Below are 23,309 nucleotides of genomic sequence, written 5' to 3'. Positions count from 1 at the left end.
GCTATGTGACAAGCACTGTTCTAAGCTCTGGGGGAGATACAAGGTCACCAGGTTGTCCTACATGGGGCTCACAGTCTGAATCCCCATTTTACAGATGAGGTAGCTGAGGCCCAGAGAAGTTAAGTGACTTGCCCAAAGTCACACAGCTGACGAGTGGTGGAGCCGGGATTAGAACCCACAACCTCTGACTCCCGAGCCCGTGCTCTTTCCACTAAGCCATGCTGCTCTCTCTGTAAGAGGTGGGCAGTTTGAATTGGACTCCATTTATTTTTGTTACATACCGGCCAACCATTCAGGACCTGGAATCTCCAGTCAGATGGGCAGAAGATCAGGGTGGTCTGGAGCTGACAGCCTCAGGACAGCCCCCTGCTTCTCCTCACCCCTTTTCCCTGACCTCTACTCACCTCACCTCACTTCACCATCCAGGTGCCTTCAGCCAGGAGACCTTCAGCTCAGGAGTCTGAGGGCCCACCTGTAGGGAAACTCTATCACTCCTTCTCCCTGCACGGGCTGGTGTCCCCCTCACCCGCCCCCCCCCCCCTCAGCTGACCTACTCAGGAAAGGTGTTTAGGTTGCCAGGTGATTTTAACTGTGGCATAACTGGGCTCAACTCTTTAAAACCTTCAGTGACCAGAACCTAGAGAGGTTGGGCAGTTGGATAGCTTGTTTTAACTGTGGTAGGGGTCACTGAGTAACTTTGCCTAATCCAGGGAGAATTATGAAGGTGTAATGCTCATTCAAATTAAGCCCTGCTCTCACTTAAGGGAGGAAGGAAAAACTTTAGAAGTTACCAGGACAGCTCATTGTGGACCAGGAATATGTCCATTATATTGTATCCTCCTAAGCACTTAATACAGTGCTCTGCACACAGTTAATACCACTGACTGATTGACAAGTAAAGCCTGATTCCTGAGGACACGGAGAGAGCTGATCTGCCCAAGACCCAGGTACTGAGCTACTGCTGCTGCTGGCTCCACTTGGACCCCTGGTGGGTGGGAGTTGGGGGGAGGGGGTTTCAGGGGAGCAGAAAGGTAGGGAAGGAGCCCCCACAGCCACTCTTGGCTCTATCAGGTCAGGGTGTTTAGGGGCAGCGGAAGGTTGACTTCCATCTTGGGGTCTGGAGGGAAAGGGGCTGGGAGGAGAACTTGGTGGTAGAACCTGCAGGGAGAGGGCTGAGGTAGCAGAGGATTAAGTGGCCCAAGACTTCCTGTAGATGCTTTCCAGGGAAGCACAGGGACTTCTGGGGCAGGCAGTGAGAGTCACTCAAGTCCCAAACAGAGAAAAGGAGGGAAAATATCAGAAGCTGTTGGAATGGATAAATGCTCTTGCCCCAGACCTGGCATATGGTCATGTGAATTGGCAGCTGTTCTACCTGGAAGGCTCCAGAGGAAAGGATCCAAAGAGAAAGATTTGAAAGGATGAACCCGACCCAGAATAAGCTGAGTGGTACAGGAGGACCAGGCCAGAGTGGGGAGCTGTGGGAGTGGAAAGCTTACCCCTGATGGAACACGTTCGAGATAAGAGGACAGTTTGCATTGGACTTCACTGTTTTAGTTACTCTTTTTTTTTAATAATAAAAAAAGTACAATAAAAGTACAGTGCTTTCTCTGTGTCAGGCACTGTACTAAGCCCTGGGGTAAATGCAAGATAATCAGGTTGGAAACAGTTCATGCTCAACAGCTCACAGTCTTAATTCTCATTTTACAGATGAGGTAACAGTTACAGTCAAGTGATTTGGCCTAGGTCACTTAGCGGACAAGTGGCAGGGCTAGGATTAGAATCTGGCTCCTCTGACTTCCAGGTCTGTGCTCTATCCACTAGGCATGCTACTTAATGTTCTACCTTTCTCTCTACCCCAAATCAGGGAGCACCCTTGTTTCTGTGTCTGCATTTGTACCAGGACATAGGGGGTGGAAGTCCCTGGGTTCTGGAGAGATGTGTTTGCTTCCAAGCTGAGGGAGGGAGAGGAGGTGAGTCGCCTCAGGGCAGATGGCCTGATGGAACGGTTCCTGGAAGGTCAGGGGGCGGCTCCTGTGAGAGTTGAGGGGTAGTGGTGACAGTTCAGGGCGGGAGAGCTCTGGGATTTGCTTGGTGGATTTCCCTGATCCTGAAAGGGAAAAACTGGGCCTCTAGGACCCTGCAGGCACCGTCGGACCTCCAAGCCCTCCTGTGGTGGCTTCTCAGGGTGGGGGTGGCGTCGGGGGCTACTGTGGGGATAGAAGGTGCAAGGGGCCCATTCTCTGGCAGAAGGCTGGCTCTGGGATGACAAGAGTCCCATTGGTCACCGTGAGGGAAGTGCCCTCACCCAGCCGAGGCAGAGGGTGCCCTGGATGTGAGATGGGGCAGTGGGCTGGGCGGGACTGTCCTTTAGTCCTTTAGTCCTCTCAGCCACAGTGCCAGGGCCAAGCGCCTCCGCCCTCCACCCTCTATTTGTCATTAGTGGTGGGATTCGCTTTCCCTCTCTCTTCCGCTGGGAAACGAAGGAACATGAACTGCAGGGCTGTTCTGTAGCCTGAGCCTGGGACTGGGCCGGCGCCAGCCTGGGCCGGGGTGTTCTGTGTCCTTTAATCTTGAGTGGATTTTCTCTGGCTTCTGTGGATACTCAAGAGTGCTGTCCCGGAAAAGCTTTTAAATTGGCCACAAAATGGCTTCTTCTTAAGTGACTTTTGCTCTTTTGTGGGGGTGGCACGGAGCTGCCAGCAGGCTGCCAGGAGGCAGCATGGCTCCTCGTCGCATCTAGCTCGGCACCGGCTATCCTGGCCTCAGAAAGGTCTGGGCCGTTTCCCACCCCGCCCTTGGGCTCCTCTGGGCTCAGTGCCAGAAGACTTCTCTTGTTGTTCTGTGACTCTACAACAGAGACTTCAACCCTCCCCTGTGCCAGAAAAATGCTTATTGGGCCCCACCGGAGCTGGTGAGTGGGGAGGGTGGTGCTTGCTGGGACCAGAGTCTGCCAGAGTCTGTCCGGAGGAAGGCCGGCCAGGCAGAGGGAGGGCCGGGGGAGCCTGTGCGTGGCTTCCTTCCGTTGCCCGGGGAGTTGAATCATCAAGGACACAAAGTGGCAGGTGGGCGGGGGCGGGGACTCTGCTTCTCCCAGAGCCGGGCACAGCCAGCTTAGCCTGGCAAGAGGCAAGCTTCACCTCGGGAAGGCCAAGTAGGTAGAACTGTTCTCCTCTCTGGGGCGATTACCTGTGCGGGGTTTGCTGGCTTGGGAGGGGTCACAGGAGGAGGGAACTGGGCTCCTAAATCTGAGAGGGGGAAATGTTCAGAGCTGCATATGTTAAATTTAATCTTAATGTGTCCTTACTTCATCGCTAGATGACTTTTTAAGAGTCTCTGGGGGTTCGCATGTTTTAAACGAATTCGAATAGGTCCATCTGTTCTCCTCTTCATTCTTGAATCAGCTAGTGGCTGTTGGTAGCCCACTCTCTGAAATGAAACCATTTGGTCGGAGAAATGACCCGGCTCTCTCCTTGTTCTCATTAGTGGTGCTCTCTGAGCAAAACTTTCATTGACATGGAGCTCATGAGACCATTTGCGAGGTGGAAAAATAGTTAATAATAATAATGTTGGTATTTGTTAAGCGCTTACTATGTGCCGAGCACTGTTCTAAGCGCTGGGGTAGACAGAGGGGAATCAGGTTGTCCCATGTCCCAAAATCCCCATTTTACAGAGGAGGTAAGTGAGGCACCGAGAAGTTAAGTGACTTGCCCAAAGTCACACAGCTGACAAGCGGAGGAGCTGGGATTCGAACCCATGACCTCTGACTCCAAAGCCCGGCTCTTTCCCCTGAGCCACGCTGCTGCTGGGGGACAGCTTCTTCAGCTGTGAAGTACTGGTGGGATCCGGCCTCTGGTCTCTGGAGAAGCAGCGTGGCTCAGTGGAAAGAGCACGGGCTTTGGAGTCAGGGCTCATGAGTTCGAATCCCAGCCCTGCCACTTGTCGGCTGTGTGACTGTGGGCAAGTCACTTAACTTCTCTGTGCCTCAGTTCCCTCATCTGTAAAATGGGGATTAAGACTGTAAGCCCCACGTGGGACAACCTGATTCCCCTATGTCTACCCCAGCGCTTAGAACAGTGCTCGGCACATAGTAAGCGCTTAACAAATACCAACATTATTATTATTATTATTCACTGAGAAACTATAAAGGGGAGAAGGAAGGGTGGGAGAAGAAGGGGGAATGCTTGGGGGATGGGCAGATCGGAGACCAGCAGGCTGGGGAGCAGTGAGGGAAGACAGGCAGGTGGGAGCTGGGAGGACAAAGACACAAGTGGTCACGTTTTGAAATCCTGAGCAGAAGCACGTAAAAAAGGAGTCCTCAGTAATGAGCACATGCAAAAGGCTGAGTTACAAGCGGGGAAAGGGAGGGAGTGAGCGTCTCTGTGGTAGTGGAGGGAAGCGGGTGGACACAGAGGTGAGGGCAGTAGATGACTCCCCAGTGACAAGTCCCCAAACTATGAGCTGCCTCCCCTTTCTCAGCTGGAAAGAACTTGACTCCAGGCCCACTCAGCCCAGGATACTCCTGGTTTTTGTTCAAGTCATCCCACAAGCTTCATCTCCACCTGAGAGGTCTGCCTGCTCACTCATGGGTAGGTCAGGAAGGGGAGTTAGCTGGGTGACTTGCCTTGGGAAGACTGAGAAACTTCATATTCCCCTTGAAACCTTCTGGAGGATACTTGAACCTTTGAGCCTGTGAATGTGTGCACGCAGGAACGCTCACACACACACACACACACACACACACACACACACACACACACACACACACACACACACACACACACACACCCACACACACACCCCCACACCCCCCCCCCGCCCCCGCCCCCCCAACACCCATGGGATCAATTCTAGCTTGTTCTGGACTTCCTAGAGGGACTGGGTTGCTGTGACAGAGACACACTCTTGGAGAAAGAGTCAGTATAGATGTTCACAAGGGAAAAGCAAATGATCTCTCATCCCAGAGAAGGATGACCCTAAGGGTGAAATACTCCAGCCATTTTTAATACCTCAGATCACAGTTTATCTGCAATCTTGCCTTGACGGTAAACATGGACTGCACCCTCTTCTTAACATTTGAGGAGCTCAAGCCACTGCGAGCTGAAGATATATGCTTCGTGGCACACAGTGAACCGGTGCCATGAGAGAAGCAGCATGGCCTAGTGAATACAGAGTGGGTATGAGAGTCAGAAGGACCTGGGTTCTAACCTGGTTCCACCACATGTCTGCTGTGTGATCTTGGGCAAGTCACTTAACTTCTCTGTGCGTCACTTCCCTCATTTGCAAAATGGGGATAAGAGTGTGTGCCCCGTTGGGTCAGGAATTGTGTCCAATCTAACTAACTTGTATTGACCTTAGTGCTTAGAACAGTGCTTGACACATAGTAAGTGTTTAATAAGTACCATAATTATTTTAATTAGGTGGATGGAAATAAGATCCAATTAGAGAGTTTATTGTTGTAGGATACATCTTCTGGTGAATAATCTAGTGGGAGTAGCAGAGCATTTATTGAGTGCCCACTGAGCACTTAATGTGTGCAGAGCACTGCATTAAGCTCTTGGGAAAGTATAGTACAATAGAGTGGACAGTCATGATCCCTGTCCTCAAGGAGCTTAGTACAGAATCTCTGCCCAGAAAGAGCTTGCAGTCTGCACAAAATAGGATCACACACTAGTCCTGAGATGCTCAGATTCACAATTCAAGGTCTGCCCTACCACTTGATGATGAGCAAACATCTATCCTGCCCTCTCTATCTGAGTCTCTCAGACTCTGGGGGTTCTCACCCATCCAGTCTAGCTCCTTCCCGGAGCCCTGCTACCTCAGTTTCCCTGCTCCGTGCCTCCTCCAGATAGACTGTGGCCTCCCTAAGATGTGGTGGCCGCAATGGCAGTCGGCGACCCAGGGGTGAGTGTTGCCTGGTTTAGAGAGGCCCCTGCCCTGGCCTTTATTCCCTCTCCCTTTCATGATGGGGGTGAGGGTGGTGGAAGGGGAGGGGGCAATGTTCAGTTGACCTTTTTGGCCGCTGCAACCCTGGATCAGGTGAGTTGTCAGCAATGATTCCCCCCGAGTTGTGATTGACCGCCTAGTCTGAGGGTGAGGAACTGGGTCGGCCCAGACCCCAGCAACTGTTTCCCCGAGTTTGAGGTGCAGAGAGCAGTGGGAGCATGGAGCAGAGGGAGCACTGGCATAGCCACCTCGTTCTACAGACAGGGGGTCTGTCTGGGGGTGTGTAGCACTGTCGGAGTCTCTAGACTAGAAGGGAAAAACCTCTTAATAATGTTGGTATTTGTTAAGTGCTTACTATGTGCCGAGCACTGTTCTATGCGCTGGGGTAGATACAGGATAATCAGGTTGTCCCACGTGGGGCTCACAGTCTTAATCCCCATTTTCCAGATGAGGGAACTGAGGCACCAAGAAGTGAAGTGACTTGCCCAAAGTCACACAGCTGACAGGTGGCAGTGCTGGAAGTAGAACCCATGACCTTTGACTCCTAAGCCCGGGCTCTTGCCACTGAGCCACGCTGGGGATAACTTCTTAGGAGAGGAACATGGGTAAAGAGATGGGGTGGCCAATCAGTCGATCGTATTTATTGAGCTCTTCCTGTGGGCAGGCCTAAGGAGGGCCCTGCGGGCTCCCTTTGAGGAATTTGGCTTTCGTTTTGGGGCAAACGGAGAAAGAGCCTGGGATGGTTGCAGCCCCTCAGTGGCAGGGTGGGTCCAGATGGGCTGGGGAACAGAGGTGCCGGGGTGACTGCCAGGTGACGACTGCCGGGTGTCTGTCGGGTGGCCGCCAGGATAAATGATGCTCTGTTCCCGGGATGCCTTCGTACGAAGGGTTCTGATTCCGAGCACCCGGGGAGACTTAGTTTTATTGAAAAAGTGATTCGACCTGGAGGACGACGGCGACGATGACAGAATCATCTCCCCTCACGCAGCCGTGAAGCTACCGTCGGCCTGAGTCTTCGATATCGAGAGCCTGAACGGAAGAGTTCATTCTCCTGCCTGGGTCTTGTGTGCCCTTAAGCCCTGCCAGCTGTGTGGGTTTTAAATTTTTCATGGTATTTGTTAAGCACTTACTTGTTGCTGAATTGTACTTTCCAAGTGCTTAGTACAGTGCACTGCACATAGTAAGCACTCAATAAAGACGACTGAATGAAGCACTTACTATGTGCCAGGCACTGTACTAATCAAGCACTGATTAAGACCGTGGGCTCTGTGTGGAACTCACAGCGCTCAATAAATACTATTGAATGAATGAATGAATGGAACAGGGACTGTATCCAACCCACTTTGCCTGTATCCAACCAAGTGCTTAGTACAATGCCTGGCACATAGTAAGTGCTTAACAAATACCTTATCATGGCCTGTGTCCAACCTAATCATCTTGTATCTACCCCAGCTCTTAGTTATTATTATTATTACTAAGAGCTGAGGTAGATACAGGATGATCAAGTTGGACACAGGCCATGTCCCAAATGGGGCTCACAGTCTTAATCCCCATTTTATAGATGAAGTAACTGCGGCACAGAGAAGTGAGGTTGATTTGCCCAAGGTCACACAATAGATGAGTGGCAGAACTGGGATTAGAATCCAGATCTTTATCACTCCCAGGTCTGGGCTCCATCCATTCGGCCACGTACTTCCCCTGCTGGGGCACAGAAGGCACAAATCATGGGGCCCGGAGCACAGACAGCACCTGGTGAAGTGCATGAGTTAGTTTTATTTGCAAAAACTCTTCGTGGCCTCGAGAAGCGGCTTGGTTTAGTGGAAAGAGCCCGGGTCTGGGAGTCAGAGGACCAGGGTTCTAATCCCTGCTCCACCACTTTGCTGTGTGAGCTCGGGCAGGTCACTTCACATCTCTGTGCCTCAATTTTCTCATGTGTAAAATGGGGATGAAATTCTTCTCCCTCCTATTTAGACTGTGAGTTCCAAGTGGGACAGGGACTGTGTCATCCAGAGTATCTTGTATCCGGGTTTGGCACCTAGTAAGTGCTTAACAGATACCAATCCAAAAAGTGACTGCGGCCCAGGGCGGATGAATTGTTTTGGCACCATAGCCCTGTAGGTGGTTGCCTTGGTAGCCACTGCAGTCTTCCCCGACCCGCCCACGTTACCAGCTATTTCAGCGAATTGTCTTTTTTCAGCTCCTATCTGTGCTGACAACTGGAGAATACAATGGAGCCTCCTCAGTCGGGCAGCTCTGTGGATCACCTGCTTTTTGTCTGTGTTTGGCTTCCAGGCACAAAGCACTTTGCAGTCACGGGGTGATGTCTCTGAGTAAAGACTCACTCCCCGAGAAACTGGCTGAGGAGGATTGGAACATTCCCAGGAGAGTTTTTGTCTGGGAAAGGCTAGGGGAGCCCCTCCAGATCAGGAACCCCAACTCCAGGCTCCCGTGATTTTTGAAGTAGATTAACCGCTCTATGACTTGCTGACACTGGGGTGACCGATTTAGGGGGTGAGGGGTGGAAGGTGGGAAGGATAGTTGGCAAGACCCAAGGTTTGTGGCACCGAGAGAGTGGGATGGATGATCTTCGCCAAAGTGAAGAAAGTGATTGGAGATTAGGTGAGAGATTGGGGTGGAATAAAAAGATTTTAATCACTCATGTAGAGATTGAAATTAATAATAATAATAATGATGGTATTTGTTAAGCACTTACTCTGTGCCAAACACTATTCTAAGTGCTGAGGTAGATACAAGGTAATCAGGTCGACCCACATGGGGCACACAGTCTTAATCCCCGTTTTACAGATGAGGTAACTGGGGCACAGAGAAGTTAAGTAACTCACCCAAAGTCACACAACTGATAAGTGTAAAGCCACAGGATCGAATAGGCTTGCTGAGAGCTGTGTAACAAAGAGAGGGAACCATCACGGGAGCAACATAGCCTAGAGGAAAGAGCACTGGCCTGGGACTCAGGCTTCTCTGTGTCTGTTTCCTCAACTGTAAAATGGGGATTCAATACCTTCATTCAATCATACTTATTGAGCGCTTACTGTGTGCAGAGCACTGTACTAAGAGCTTGCTCTGCGCACAGTAAGCGCTCAATAAATATGATTGAATGAATGAGAGTACAAAACAAATATAAACAGACACAATTCCAGCCCAGTCTAGCTTACAGTCTAGAGTGGGGGAGACAGATATTACTATAAAAAAATAAATTACAGGTATGTGCATAAGTACTGTGGGGCCGGGAGAGGGGAAGAACAAAGCCCGTTCTCCCTCTTAGATTGTGAGCCCCATGTCCGACAGGGACTGTGTCCAACCTGATTTACTTGTACATGCCCCAGCACTAGGCACAGTGCTTGACATATAAAAACGCTTAATAAATGCCATAAAAAACAGTCGCTTAACTTTTCAGTGCCTCAGGTTTCTCAGGTGTAAAATGGGCATAAGATACCAGTTCCCCCTCTTCCCATTTGGACTGTGAGCCCTGTGTAAGACAGGGAAGGTGTCTGATCTGATTGCATTGTATCTACCTCAGTGCTTCTTACAATGTTTGGCACATAATAAGCACTTTTTTGTATTATTATTATTACGAAGCACTTTTGGCAAGTGGAAAGAGCATGGGCCTGTGAAGCAGAGGGTCTGAGTTCTCATCCTGGCTCTGCTACTTGCCTGCTGTGTGACCTTGGGTACGCCCCTTAACTACTCTGTGCCTCAGTTTCCTCTTCTGTAAAATGGGAATCCAATACCTGTTCTCCCTCCCTCAAGGAGCCCCATGTATCTGACCCGATCAGCTCATATCTAGCCCACTTTTTGGGTCGGTGCTTGCCCCCACAGTAAGAACTTATCAAGTACCATAATTATGACTAGTAGGAGCTAGGAGAGTGCCGTGATGGTGAATCCAAGGACTGACAACATTTTCAGGAGGAAGAAGTGGTTAACAGTTTGGAAGATGAGCGATTCGCCACAGAGGATTAGTAAGTTTTTTGGAGAATTCGGTCTCAGGCAACGAAAGGGGCAAAATAATAACGTTGGTATTTGTTAAGCGCTTACTATGTGCAGAGCACTGTTCTAAGCGCTGGGGTAGATACAGGGTAATCAGGTTGTCCCACATGAGATGAGGTCACTGAGGCACAGAGAAGTAAAGTGATTTGCCCACAGTCACACAGCTGACAAGTGGTGGAGCTGGGATTTGAACCCATGACCCCTGACTCCCAAGCGCAGGCTCTTTCCACTGAGCCATGCTGCAAAAGCCAGATTACAAGAGGTTAAAAAGAGAATTGGTGGTTAATTAACTTGTACATGCTCCAGCGCTTAGCACAGTGTAAGTCAATAAGCACCGTAAAAAAGTGACCGTAGTGGGTCAAGTGGTGGACGCAGGTGGTGAGGGCCAGGACTCTCTATCGCCATCTGGTGGGCTGAGGCCGCTGCCCCAAGGCAGGCCTGTCTCGCGCCCTCTAGTGGACTGAGACTGCTAGAGCAAGGCTGGACCGTCTATCGCCATCTGGTGGCCTGACAACGCTGGAGAAAAACGGGGCCGTCTACTGCCTTCCGCGGGATTCGGGCTCGTGGGGCAGGCCCGCACTGATTGTCTTGTCGTGCCCCTTCCACCCCTAAAAGCCCCTGCAAAAATTTCCTTTCTATCTCTTTCTCTTTCCTGATCCGTACTCTCTCCCCTACTCCCCCACCCCCACCCCGCCCGCGTCCCCCATTCTCCTTGGTTTAGGGATGGAAAAGGTTAAGTTCAGTGAAAGGAGTTGTGTTAGTGTGTGGTCATATTCATATTCATAGATTCGTAACAATCTATCACTAAATCCTGTCGGTCCCACCTTCGCAACATCGCTAAAATCCTCCCTTTCCTCTCCGTCCAAGCTGCTACCACGTTAATACAATCTCATCCTATCCCGCCTGCCTCAGCCTCCTTGCTAGCCCTCCCATCTCTCCCCACTCCAGTCCATATTTCACTCTGCTGCCCAGATCATTTTTCTACAAAAACATTCAGGATCTGTCACCCGCTCTTCAAAAAATCCAGTGGTTGCCTATCTATTTCCCCATCAAACAAAAACTCCTCACCATTGGCTTTAAAGCACTCCACTACCTTACCCCCTCCTATCTCACCTTGCTTCTTTCCTTCTACAGCCCAGCCCACACACTTCACTCCTCTACTGCTTACTTTCTCACCATGCCTCAATCTCGCCTGTCTCATCACCAACCTCTTGCTCACAACCTACCTCAAATCTGACAGACAATTACTCTCCCCCCATTCAAAGCCTTATTGAAGAAGGCACTATTCCCACAAGAGGCTTTCCCAGACAAAGCCCCGCTTTTCCTCATCTCCCACTCCCTTCTATGTCATGCTGACTTGCTCCCTTTGCTCTTCCCCCCCTCCCAGCCCCAAAGCACTTATGCTTTGGTAATTTTAATTTTATTTGTATTTTATAATATTTTATTATATTATTATAATATATTTATTTTTAATTTTATTTCTTTGTATCGATGTCTGTCTCCCCCACTCTAGACTGTAAGATGATGGTGGGAAGGGAGTGTGTCGTTTATTGTTGTATTGAACTCTCCCAAATGCTTAGTATAGTGCTCTGCACACAGTACGTGCTCAATAAATGTGATTGAATGAAGCATGTGTGAGAAAACTGCCCTGGACGGTCAGAGAGCATGGAGCAGTAAGGGGATGGGGGAATGGATTAGTGACCCAGTGTATGACGGGAAGTGAAATTGCTATGGAGCTCACAGCTGACGTTGCAGCATTTGGGAAGGGATGAGGATTAGGTGTTGTGGATGTTGGTGTGGAGGGACAGAGCTTGGAATCATTCCAGGAGATCTGTGTGTACTATAGACACCGTCTGTTAATTGTTCATATCTTTGGAGAATGTAGCCCATCGAAGGACAAGAATAATAATAAATTAAGAGAATGCCAAGAAATCCTATCAGAAGTTTTCTGTGGCAAGTGATAGATAATAGCTTCTCTGCCTAAACTATGAAGGATGTTATAATGTTATAAAAAAGATTAAATCACAGGCATTATTATTCTATAGCTAAATTATCTCCCCAACAGGATTCTGCTTGAGACGGTCCAGACCCTCTAGCTCTGGTCCAGAATGAGGAGTGATGAAACCCATCCTTTTCCCTCGGTGCCATCCCGTGCCCAGAGGCAGGGACTCTGCAGGATCAGTTGTGGATTTTGTCCCTGTGGTGGCAGTTGCAGTGTCGACTGCATCTGCAGTCTTTCGGGAGTTGGCCGATGACCCCGTCCGATCTCTGGGCTCTCCAGTGCCTCCTGGGTGTTGATATTTTTCGTGGTCAGAACCCCCGAGCTCCAGTTTGGCACACAGCCTCCAGCCGTGACATTTGGTCCATTTCAGAAAAGTAGGGAATTGGTAGGTGACGTGCCATTCGTAAAGCCTCTCTGCTTATAGCGGCTTAAGCTCTTGATAACGTCTGAGTTCAAATTGTGGCTTCCTTCCTACTTCTAGGCAATACGGAGTTAGGAATGGATCCTCTTGGTGCCGCAAATGTGGAATTCTGCCTAGACGTCTTCAAAGAACTGAGCACGAAGAACCTGGACACCAACATCTTCTTTTCTCCTCTGAGCATGCTCTATGCCCTCAGCATGGTCCTCCTGGGGGCCAGAGGAAACAGTGCCCATCAAATGGTGAAAGTGAGTGCAAATCCCACAGAGATACCCGTCTTTGGTTTCTCTCCCACCCTGACTTTGGAAGTAATGTGGTTCAGATAAGCTCTCCTCTGTGCAGGCCTGGGAGAGTGGGAGTAGAGGGGGGCAGTCCCTTCAATAGCACTGACAAAGGGGGACTATTCAGACAAGCTCCTTTCCCCAAATTTGGGCCATGAGTTCTGACACGATCCTAGGACACTCTGGCCATATCCTAATGCCTGCCACGCTGGCCTGCGTGGGCGGACGAGTAGTCCCTAAAGAGAGGCACTGAACCTCTACACCGAATAAAAATATTCTTGGCTGGTAGCAAACAAGGCCATGCCATCAGAAGGTGATAGTTTTGTCCTTCAAAACGTCCTCCCAGCACCTCCATCCCCTTCTCCTGGGCCAAACAATTCACCAGCACTGGAAGAGAAGCCAAGGACACGGCTCTCCATCCCACTGAAATACCCAGCCCGACGTCTGCTGATAGAGTTCTGTGCGGAACTGTATGGGTGCAAGGTGCTGCGCCAACTCTGGCTCCTACCTGGCTCCTGCCCATAGGGAGCTTACACCCTATGGCCACAACCACTGGCAGTTCAGCTTCCGCGGTCTTTGTGGCTGCTAGGCATCCAACTCCTCCTGCTGTGCTGAAGATCGATGTTTGGGAAATCTGGTGTTACAACCTTCCTTGAAGCAGTGACAACTGGGTTTCTATTTTTCATTTCAGGTGCTTCACTTCAATGATGTAGAAAGAATCAGTCCTGGGCTGGAAGGCATGTTTAAGGTATGAGCTCCTGGCTGAATCTCTAGGCCTAACACTAGGCCCAACAGGATTGGGTAATCTGAGTCAGGAGGAGTTGGGATCGAGGGCCCCCTGCAATGGCCCTGTCTCCTCTGACATCCTTACATACTCTGGCATTGCTCACGATCCCATTAGATTGTAAGCTCCATACCTTTGGTGTCTATTGCAACCTCCCAAGCACCCTGTCCAGAACTGTGCAACCCACAAACCTGCAGCAAATATCACTGAATGGAAGGATGAACTTCTCAGTGATGGAATACCAATCAGCACAGGAAGAAAGGTTCTGAAAAGAGAGCAGAGGATCTTGTAAAAGAGGCATGGCCTAATGAAAAAAGCACAAGCCTGGGAATCGTGGGACCTGCCTTCTAATCCTGGCATGACTACTTGCCTGTTATGTGACCCTGGGCAAATCACTTAACTTCTCTGTGCCTCAGTTTCCTCATCTGTAAAATGGGGATTGAGTTTCTAAGTAGACTGTAAGGCCCACGTGGAACAGAGACTCTCCAACCTGATCATCTTGTATCTGTCCCAACTCTTAGTAATTGATCAGTGGTATTAATTGAGCGCTTCCTGTGTGCAGAGCACTGTACTAAATGCTAGGGAGAGTACAACACAGCGGAGTTGGTAGACACGTGCCCTGCTCACTATGAGCTCACAGTCTAAAGAGGTGGTTTAGTGGAAAGAGCCTGGGCTTGGGAGCCAGAGGTCGTGGGTTCTAATCCTGGCTCTGCCACTTGTCTGCTGTGTGACTTTGGGCAAGTCACTTAACTTCTCTGTGCCTCAGTTTCCTCATCTGTAAAATGGGGATTGAGTTTCTAAGTAGACTGTAAGGCCCACGTGGAACAGAGACTCTCCAACCTGATCATCTTGTATCTGTCCCAACTCTTAGTAATTGATCAGTGGTATTAATTGAGCGCTTCCTGTGTGCAGAGCACTGTACTAAATGCTAGGGAGAGTACAACACAGCGGAGTTGGTAGACACGTGCCCTGCTCACTATGAGCTCACAGTCTAAAGAGGTGGTTTAGTGGAAAGAGCCTGGGCTTGGGAGCCAGAGGTCGTGGGTTCTAATCCTGGCTCTGCCACTTGTCTGCTGTGTGACTTTGGGCAAGTCACTTAACTTCTCTGTGCCTCAGTTACCTCAGCTGCAAAAATGGGGATTAGAAAATGTGAGCCCTACGTGGGACAATCTGATTATCCTGTATCTACCCCAGCACTTAGAACAGTGCTCTGCACATAGTAAGCACTTAAAAAATACCATTATTATTATAAATTGTGGATATACACGTAAGAACCGTGGGGTTGAGGGTGGGGTGAATATCAAGTGCTTAAAAGTTACGGGTCCAAATGCATAGGCATCACAGAAGGGAGAGGGAGTAGGGGAAATGAAGGCTTTGCTGGGGAAGGTCTCCTGGAGGAGATGTGATTTTAGTAAGACTTTGAAGGTGGGGAGAATGGTGAGTGGTGGTCTGTTGTATATAGAAGGAAGGGAGTTCCAGGATAGAGGGAGGATGTGGGCAAGGGTTTGGCAGTGAGATAGATGAGATCAAAGTACCATGAGTAGGTTGCCTTTAGAGGAGTGAAGTGTGTGGGCTGGGTTGTAGTAAGAAATTAGCCACAAAAGATAAGAGGGGGCTAGCTGACAGCTTTAAAGCTGATGGTAAGGAGTTTCTGTTTGAGGGGGAGGTGGATAGGTAAGTACTGGAGATTTTTGAGATGTGAAGAGACATGAACTGAATAATTTTTTTCAAAAAATGATCCAGGCATCAGAGTGAAATAAGGACTGGAGTGGGGATAACTGGGGTGGTCGGAGAGGAGGTAGATGTAGTCAAGCTCAGATAAGATAGATTCTTGGATCAGCATAGTAAAACTTTGGAGAGAGAAGAAAGGGCAGATTTTAGTGATGCTGTGACGGTAGAACAGACAGGATCTGTGACAGATTGAATATGCCATTTGAATGGGAGAGAGAAATCGAAGATAACACCAAGGTTATGAGTTTGTGAAACAGGGAGGACGGTGGTGCTCTCTACAGTGACAGGAAAGACAGGGGAAGGACAGGGTTTGGATAGGAAGATGAGGAATTTTGGACATGCTAAATTTGAGATGTCAGCAGGACATCTAAGTAGAGATGTATTGAAGGTAGGAGAAAATGTGAGATGGCAGAGAAGGAGAGAGATTAGGGGAAAAGATGTAGATTTGGGAATCACACGCATAGAGATGGTAGTTGAAGTTTGGGGAGCAAATGAATTCTCCAAAGGAGTGGGCATAGGTGGAGAATAGAAGGGGACCCAGAACTGTACCTTGAGAGACTGCCACAGGTAGAGGGTGGGAGGAAGAGGAGGAATCCCTGAAAGAAACTGAGGAGAGGTCAGAGAAACAGGACAAGAACCAGTAGAGGACTGTGTCAGTGAAGTCAAGGTTGGATAACATTTACAGGAGAAGGGGTTGGTCGACAGTGTCGAAAGCAGCTGAGAGGTCGAGGAAGATTGCAATGGAGGAGAGGCCAATAAATTTAGCTAGAAGAAGGTGTTTGGTGACCTGTGCAAGGATATTTTCGGTGGACTGAAGGGGGCAGAAACCAGATTGGAGGAGTGGAAGAGGAGGCAGCGGATGTAGACATTATGCTCAAGGAGTTTAGAGAAGAATGGTAAGAGGGAGATGGGGCAATAGCTGGAGGGTGCTTTAGGATCAAGGGAGGGTTTTTTGAAGAAAGGGAAGATAGGAGCATGTTTGAAAGCAGTGAGGAAGGAGTCATTGGAAAGTGAATGGGTGAAGATGGTGGTCAGGGAGGGGGCAAGTGTTTTGATACGGTGCAAAGGGATGGAGCCTGAGGCACAGGTGGAGGTCATAGGTTTTGAGAGGAGTACAGTACAGTGCTTGGCACATAATAAGTGGTTAGCAAATACCACAATTACTATCATAATTACCACATTACTATACTATCTTATGATAGTGCTCATATTTGCACTTCACTTTGGGCTGTCAGACACTTCGCCCTCGTCCAGATGGGCACTGCCCCTCACAAGCGTCATCCTGGGATGGAAAGGGCAGATAAGTGTAGCTCAGATTGTTGTTTGGTTGCTGCTGTGATCGCTTATTACTCTGTATCACATCCTGCCTGCGAAGGGGTCAGAGGTTATAAGGGAAGCAGAGAAAGTGGAGGCATGTCACTGTCGAGATAGACGTGGCCTGGATCGCACCTCAATTTCCAAGCCTTCTCACTTCTGTGAGTGTGGGTCCCCTGCTTGGACCTGATTGGTCCCCAGGGAACCAGGTGAACACAATCTCTTGCTGGGTGAGCTTCTTGTGCTTTTAATTTAGCAGACCTCATGCAGACATTTTTCCTGGTGCTGGGAACAAGGTGCTACTACCCAACATTTCTTTTCTGATTATACTTCAGTGCGGCCAACGGGGAGATATCCACAAGGAGTTTCAGATGCTGATGTCTAAGATCAACCGAGCCAATAGTGATTATGCCCTCGGCATTGCCAGCAGACTCTATGGGACAAGGAAAATGGTCTTCCTCCAGGTGAGATTGACAGGAATTGGCCGTGGACCATCTCTGAGGGTGAGAGAGCGGTCCTGTATGGTCCCGTTTCAGAACGAATATATGGGCCCCATTTGTCTCTCCACATGTAAGGATTGACAATGTTCTTGCTTGACTCTGAGTTGGAAACCGCAGACCAGTCTCAGGTGGTACTCATTCCCCTCTTGCTGGCTGTGCTTCATTCTCACTCACCGATCCCTTCTCTTTTGCCCTCCCGAACTGCTTTTCTTTGCTCGAAATTTCCCTGGAAAACCCAGGTTTGGGCAGGTTCCTCCATCCCCCTAGCGTGGCCGGCCAGCAGACGCCCCAAGGAGAGGAGCGGAGGGAGGACGGGAGGCTGCCTCCTTGGTCACAGAAGAACATATGAGTCTTTTCCTTTTAGCTCTCCCAGATGCTCTCTGAGCACTGAGAAGACATACCTCTAAAGAACCAAATGGAGGCTACAGGTCACCCTTCCACTTGTCAGAGAGCCGGGATTTGGGTGGAGGGGCAGGCACTGAGGTCCACTGACTCATGCCCTTCTCTGAGAACATGGGTGCAAGTTTGTCTTGGAAGAAATCAGGTCAAACTCAAGGGAAATCAATCAGTGGTCTTTCTCTTTCTGATTCGGTTGTTTCCTTCACAGACTCAGAGGAAACCGTCTGTGTTTCCTGTTCTAGCATTGGGTTGGCCACACTAGATGCTCTTTTGCGAAGTTTTCCCCATCTCCATAGTTTTCTGGGCCATGTGGACCAATTTCTCATGCCTTCATTACCACTCACCAGTTCCGATGCCCTTTCGCCGGAATTGGGGGAAGGGTCAGAGCCAGGGTGATGGCATCTCCCATTTGCCCACCTCTTTGCAGCCTTGCTGGTTATCACCTCTCAACCACACATAAGCCTTCTCCGGGTCTGTGCTGATTTACGGGCCTGTGATGGTCTCCCTCTGCAGAGTGCTGGTGGTCAGGGAGCTGAAGGGCCCACGGAAGACAGTGCTGGGGAGGAACCAGCTCAGCCTTGCCCCACCGTCCAAACATAGTGAAGTTGAATTGGTTTCATTTGCTCTTTTAAGTGAAAGTGCACACAGTAAATGCTCAATAAATTCGATTGAAAGGGTGCCTTATTTTTCTGTCCCCTCGTGCTGCAGGTTCTCAGATTTGCTTGGAAACAGACACCTTTGTGACTTTTCTCTCCTTGTGACTTTTCCCACTGTGTGCAGCAATACTTAAACTGTTCTGAGGAGCTGTATGGAGCCCAGCTGGAAGCTGTTGATTTTGAGCACCCTCCAGAGGAAACCAGGAAACGGATTAACGCTTGGGTGGCAGCTCAGACCCACGGTAAGGTCCGGCTTGACGTATGGATTTGGGGACAACGGTCTTGACTGGCTCAGATGAAGGCCAGATCCAACCATGCTGGAAACTTAAAGACTGCTTGCAAATATGTGTTCAAAAGGGAAAATTTTACGGGGAGGGTGGGAGTCCAGAGACTCTCCATGACAGCAAAAAGGTCACGAATAGGTCGTCACTCACTTAAACTTGAGAAGATATTTTAATTTTTTTTTTTTAAGATTACACACATTGAATACTATATCCTGAAGGAGTCACAGAACATGCCACAGAACATTTTATTTTGTGTTTGTGAGTGCATTGCAGAGTGGTAGGGAAGGAATGTCTGTCTCCCCCGATTAGACCGTAAACCTGTCAAACAGCAGGGACTGTCTCTATCTGTTGCCAACTTGTTCATTCCAAGCGCTTAGTACAGTGCTCTGCACATAGTAAGTGTTCAATAAATACTATTGAATGAATGAATGAATGACTTTCGTGGTGAGGGTCACATGTTTCCCTGTGGGATTAAGTGGGATTATTATATTAACAGTGAGAATAATAATAATGATCTCTATTAAGCCCTTACTGTACTAAGTGCTGGGGCAGATATAAGACAATCAGATCCTACACTGGGCTCACAGTCTAACTAGGAGGGATCGAAGGTTTAATCACCATTTTGCAAATGAGGGAACTGAAGCTCAGATAAATTAAATGACTTGCCTAAGGTCACACAGCAGGTATGTGGCAGATTTGGGATTAGAACTCAGGTCCTCAGACTCCCAGACCAGTGCTCTTTGCACTAGGGAGCCCCGCTTCTCTTAAGTAACTGATCTTAAGTAGTTGTCTAGCCTCCCAGGGCAGGATCGGCTTCCACACGTTTTGGTTTTCTCCAGGTGCGATCCCCAGCCTCTTCGGCCAGGGTGCCATCGACCCAACTTCCGTAATGGTGCTGGTCAATGCGATCTACTTCAAAGGAAAATGGGAGAGCCGGTTTCTGAAATCTCAGACTGTAGAAACCCCTTTCCACCTGAGCAAGGTACGTACGTGGCTTCTGTGGGAATGAAGGTCTGTGTGAAGAGCAGACTTCGCCATCATTTTGGGACAGTCTGTGACCACATTCTGGACAAAGTGGACAAGCCCCACTCCCTCTGTCTAACAGTGTGCCTACCACCTCTGTTGTATTTAGTGTATTCTCCCAAGGGCTTTGTCCAGCACTTTGCACACAGTTAGCCCTCAATAAATAAATACGACTGACCGATTCTGCTGATTTGGCCCCCGAACAGACCCTTGATGATCTATGCATCTCTTTGGCCTTTCCTTTCCTTCTGTGTTTCTCCTGCCTGTGTGGACATCTCTCCTCTGCACGTGAAGCTTTCTCTGCAGGCCCACTGCAGGACACCTAGTAGACTCAGAGTTCTTCATTTCTAGGGTGCTCCATCTTTTCCAGTCCCTTACTTTACAGAATTTGACTTTAGCTCTCTAACCTTCATTTCTGGAGAAATTCTACATTGGTCCTTCTGGTCTGAAGATGACATTCTCGTAGAGGGATAGCCTATCTGTGTGGTGGCCAAGAACTACAAATGACCAATCACTCAGTCCTCCCTGACCACTAGGTAAAGATTGCTCCTCTCTGAGCTACTGTGTTATCCACCCCAAGTGTCAACTGATGCTCCAAATCTGCTTCTTAGACTCCCGACTTCCTGAAGCTTCCACTCAAAGAGAGTGACTTCTCTCCCATTCCCCACCTACTAGGCAGGTGTGCCTTTGGCAGTGGTCTCCTGACAGCCCCTTGCTGTATCACATTATTAGAGATTAGATTTTCCCGAATCTTTGAAAGGCTGTCTGGCCCCCTGTGTGCATGTATGCATGTGTGCGTATGGGTTGCTTGAACTCCACATCAGCTTGCCATCCAGCAGTCACTCGGTAGCCGTACTGCTCGCCGGGTCTGCTGGTGGCATTGGCCTCTCACTTCTCTTTTATCTCTCTGTCTTCCAAGACTACATTGGGGTTAGGGACTTTGGCCAGTTGATGGCAATGGTGTCGGGTTGCAACCAACAGAACCATTTCCTTTGGGATATAGGTTGCATGCGAAGTGCATTTGTAGAATCCAGCCCTCGTAGCCAATTGCCAACAAGAACCCTCTCCAAGCCCTCCCAAAGGCTCCAATATGGCAATTCATCTGACTCCTGCAATTTTGTATTTGTAAGGCGGGATGTGAATGAATATTTGTGTGGGCACATGCATACGGACACGTATGGGTGATGCGAACATATATTTGTATGAGTGTATAGACACAAGCACATATGTTTATGAAATCCCAACACAACAGATAGTGATCCAAATGGTGTATGAATTTTCTTTACAAGGGGAGGAGTCTCTCTGTGCAGATGATGCACCAAAGTGGAAGATTCAAAATGGCCTCTGTAGAGGAACCTCAGCTGCAAGTCATCGAGCTCCCCTATGTTCAGAAGAACCTGAGTATGATTGTTCTCCTCCCCAACAGCCCAGACGACCTGGAGAAGGTAACACCATCATCAATCCTTCGCGGCCTGGAGATGGCTTTTGCAAATGCACAGTAGTTTTGCTAAAGACTATCCCCACCTCTGCTTTCATACTAGAAGCAGAATTAGAAGCAAAGTGGCCTAGTGGATAGAGTATGGGTCTGGGAAGAAGGACATGGGTTCTATTCCCGGCTCTGCCACAGGTGTGACCTTGAGCACACCTCAGTTCCCTCTTCTGTAAAATGGAGATTTAGACTGTGAGCCCTATGTGGAACAGGAGCTGTATCCAACCCTACTAGCTTGCATCTACCCCAGCATTTAGAACGGTGCCTGGCACGTAGTAGGCGCTTCACAAATACCAAGTTATTATTATTACTAGATCCATTTGCTCTTTCACTCCCAACATGCACTAGTCCCATGAAGGGTTTGTATAAACTTATGTGTAAATCAAATGGGTGAAAAAGATATTGGGTCTGGCCTCCTCGGGGTTCTTAATCCATTTTAGGGAGAAAAGGCAGCCGTTGGGGCTGGCGGGAGGTGGGGCTTCCGTGCTTCCACTGCGTTGGGCAGAGCCTTGCGGAGATGCCGAAGCCAGCGATGGGACTGGGTGAAGAGGGGGAACCCATGGAAGGACCAGTTCGGGCCGCCCCTTTCCCTGACCCAGTCTGCTGTCCGATCCCAATCGTATCTTGGCCTCCAACACCCGTGCAAGAGGCACGATGGCTTTCCAAAATGCTCCCGACTCTGGGTCTCTGGGGACCCTGACCCTCATTTCCCACTGAGGCCAAACTCATCCTATGGTGTCGGAGAAGGGCCGTCGCTGCCGTGTGCCACCGACACCAACGGCATGTGGGCCCCGAGGAGAGCCGTCGGCATGGGCCCCAAGTCACGGTGTTGATGCGGCTATGCTTTGCCCACAGATTGAGAGGAGGCTGACCCTGAAGACCATCAGCCAGTGGACCAGTTCTGATAATATGACCGAACGAGACGTTGACATCCAGTTTCCCCGGTTCCACCTCGAGGAGCAATATGAGCTCAATTCGGTGTTACAGGCCCTGGGGATGACAGACATCTTCGACCAGTCGAGAGCTGACCTTTCGGGGATCTCTCCCGGAGGAGACTTGTTTCTGACCAAGGTCACGCACAAGGCCTTTGTGGAGGTGAACGAGGAAGGAACGGAGGCAGCAGCTGCCACTGGAGATATCATTGCAGTCAAAAGGCTTCCAGTTCGTGAAAAATTTGTGGCCGATCACCCTTTCCTTTTCTTTATCAGGCACGTAGACACCAACACGATTCTCTTCTGCGGCCGTTTTTCCTCTCCATAAGCGGCACTGCACCAGGTGCAGGAGAAGATGTGTGGCTCAGAAAAATTCCCAGGCCAACACGCTCTGCCCTACATGGAGGAGAACGGGACCAGAACCTTCCCACAAAAGCAGCACTTTCCCGGGGTCTCTCGGCTTCCGTCCACTCGGCTTCTGGAGCTAATTTTACTCTAGCCTTGCCAAGAGCTGCGCACCTTGAAGGGGCTATATTTTGTTGACTCACAGGCTCTCAGGAGCCCGTCCTAGATCATCACGTTGCCCCGGATGGAACAAACCTCTTTAAAGCAATAAGAATCCATTTGAACTTAGCATATAAGCATAATATGAAATCTCCATTTTGTTGAAAGTTCCTCATTCACAACTTCCCTGAAATATGCCTCTGTTCCCTTTGAACACTTTAGAGCAGATGGGTGATAAGCAACTCAGGAGAAACTTAGTTCCTCCACTGCAAATCGACTGCTGCAGCCAGCCTGATGCTGAGGAGAGTGGAATGGCTGGCTGGAAGGTAGGAGTCCCTACCAGAAGAAAGGGGGCCTGTGTCTGGGTGGATCCAGGGGAGTCCTTGCCAGGCCTGAGTCTGGGGGGTGAGGGCAGATGGGAGAGACAGGGAGTGATTGTATCATGGTACGGAAGTACTGATCTGCTGTGGGCTTTCAGAGTGCACTGAGCTTCTCTAACCAGGACTGGGTTCGTGAATTAACCTCACTGGAGAATGGCTGCCCTCACAATGATGGAAGAGTCATGCAGACAAGGGGATTTAGTATGGCAGTTTTCAATCTGCTTACCAAGGGGCGGGAGGAGAGGGAGACCGGAGAGAGGACGAGGAGGAAGGGGCTGGGTGGAGGAAGGGGCGGGAAGAGGAAAGGGGGAAGGAAGGAAGGGAGGGAGTAAGGGAGAGCTCATCTCTCTCAGGCCTAGGCTCCCGAACAGATCTCTGCCCCATCTGCCTTCATATCCTTCGCATTCTGGGTCTCACTGGCCCAGAAAAGTGGAGAATTTTGAGGCAGTTATCTAGGGAATTCAGGCAAAGAGGAAATCCCACCCGTGTCTCCAAGTTCTGGATAACGGCCTCGAGTCTCTGCTCCCCCACCGATGGAGCCCTTGGAGTGGTTGGGGGCTTCTGGGACTCGGGGCTGAGAAGCAGAACCCCCAAAGGTTTCCTCTCCACAGCACAGACACATGCTGGGGTCCACAACTTTGAAGAATCCTTTGTCTTTGGAAGC

General features: G+C 49.6%; 1 protein-coding gene across 4 annotated transcripts; it reads left to right on the top strand.

Annotated features, from left to right (window-relative positions):
* The first annotated feature begins 702 nt into the window (after positions 1–702).
* Positions 703–22,395, top strand: LOC100090895 (serpin B11). 4 transcript variants are annotated; one of them, XM_029054099.2, is made up of 9 exons: positions 703–947; positions 12,432–12,616; positions 13,341–13,397; positions 16,814–16,942; positions 18,158–18,275; positions 19,157–19,299; positions 20,630–20,785; positions 21,685–21,924; positions 22,038–22,395. In XM_029054099.2, exons 2-9 carry the CDS (start codon positions 12,449–12,451, stop codon positions 22,302–22,304), a joined length of 1,278 nt encoding a protein of 425 aa, XP_028909932.1. In that variant the 5' UTR covers positions 703–947; positions 12,432–12,448; the 3' UTR covers positions 22,305–22,395. The 4 variants fall into 4 exon arrangements, with proteins under 4 accessions (XP_028909932.1, XP_028909935.1, XP_028909931.1 ...); XM_029054102.1 differs by lacking the exon at positions 703–947 and adding an exon at positions 2,665–2,911; XM_029054098.2 differs by lacking the exon at positions 703–947 and adding an exon at positions 3,042–3,151.
* The last annotated feature ends 914 nt before the right edge of the window (positions 22,396–23,309 follow it).

Source organism: Ornithorhynchus anatinus, chromosome X3 (genome assembly GCF_004115215.2).
Source record: "Ornithorhynchus anatinus isolate Pmale09 chromosome X3, mOrnAna1.pri.v4, whole genome shotgun sequence".
NCBI lineage: Eukaryota > Metazoa > Chordata > Mammalia > Monotremata > Ornithorhynchidae > Ornithorhynchus > Ornithorhynchus anatinus.
The sequence above is the reverse complement of the archived record's forward strand: the minus strand, read 5'-3'. Positions and strand labels throughout refer to the sequence as shown.

Bases quoted from the DNA above. Each gene is read 5' to 3' on its own strand.
- LOC100090895 (XM_029054099.2), top strand. From the start codon at position 12,449: ATGGATCCTCTTGGTGCCGCAAATGTGGAATTCTGCCTAGACGTCTTC. The intron at 20,786-21,684 runs GTAACACCATCA...CTTTGCCCACAG, and splicing joins GCCCAGACGACCTGGAGAAG to ATTGAGAGGAGGCTGACCCT. The intron at 21,925-22,037 runs GTGAACGAGGAA...TTTCTTTATCAG, and splicing joins CGCACAAGGCCTTTGTGGAG to GCACGTAGACACCAACACGA.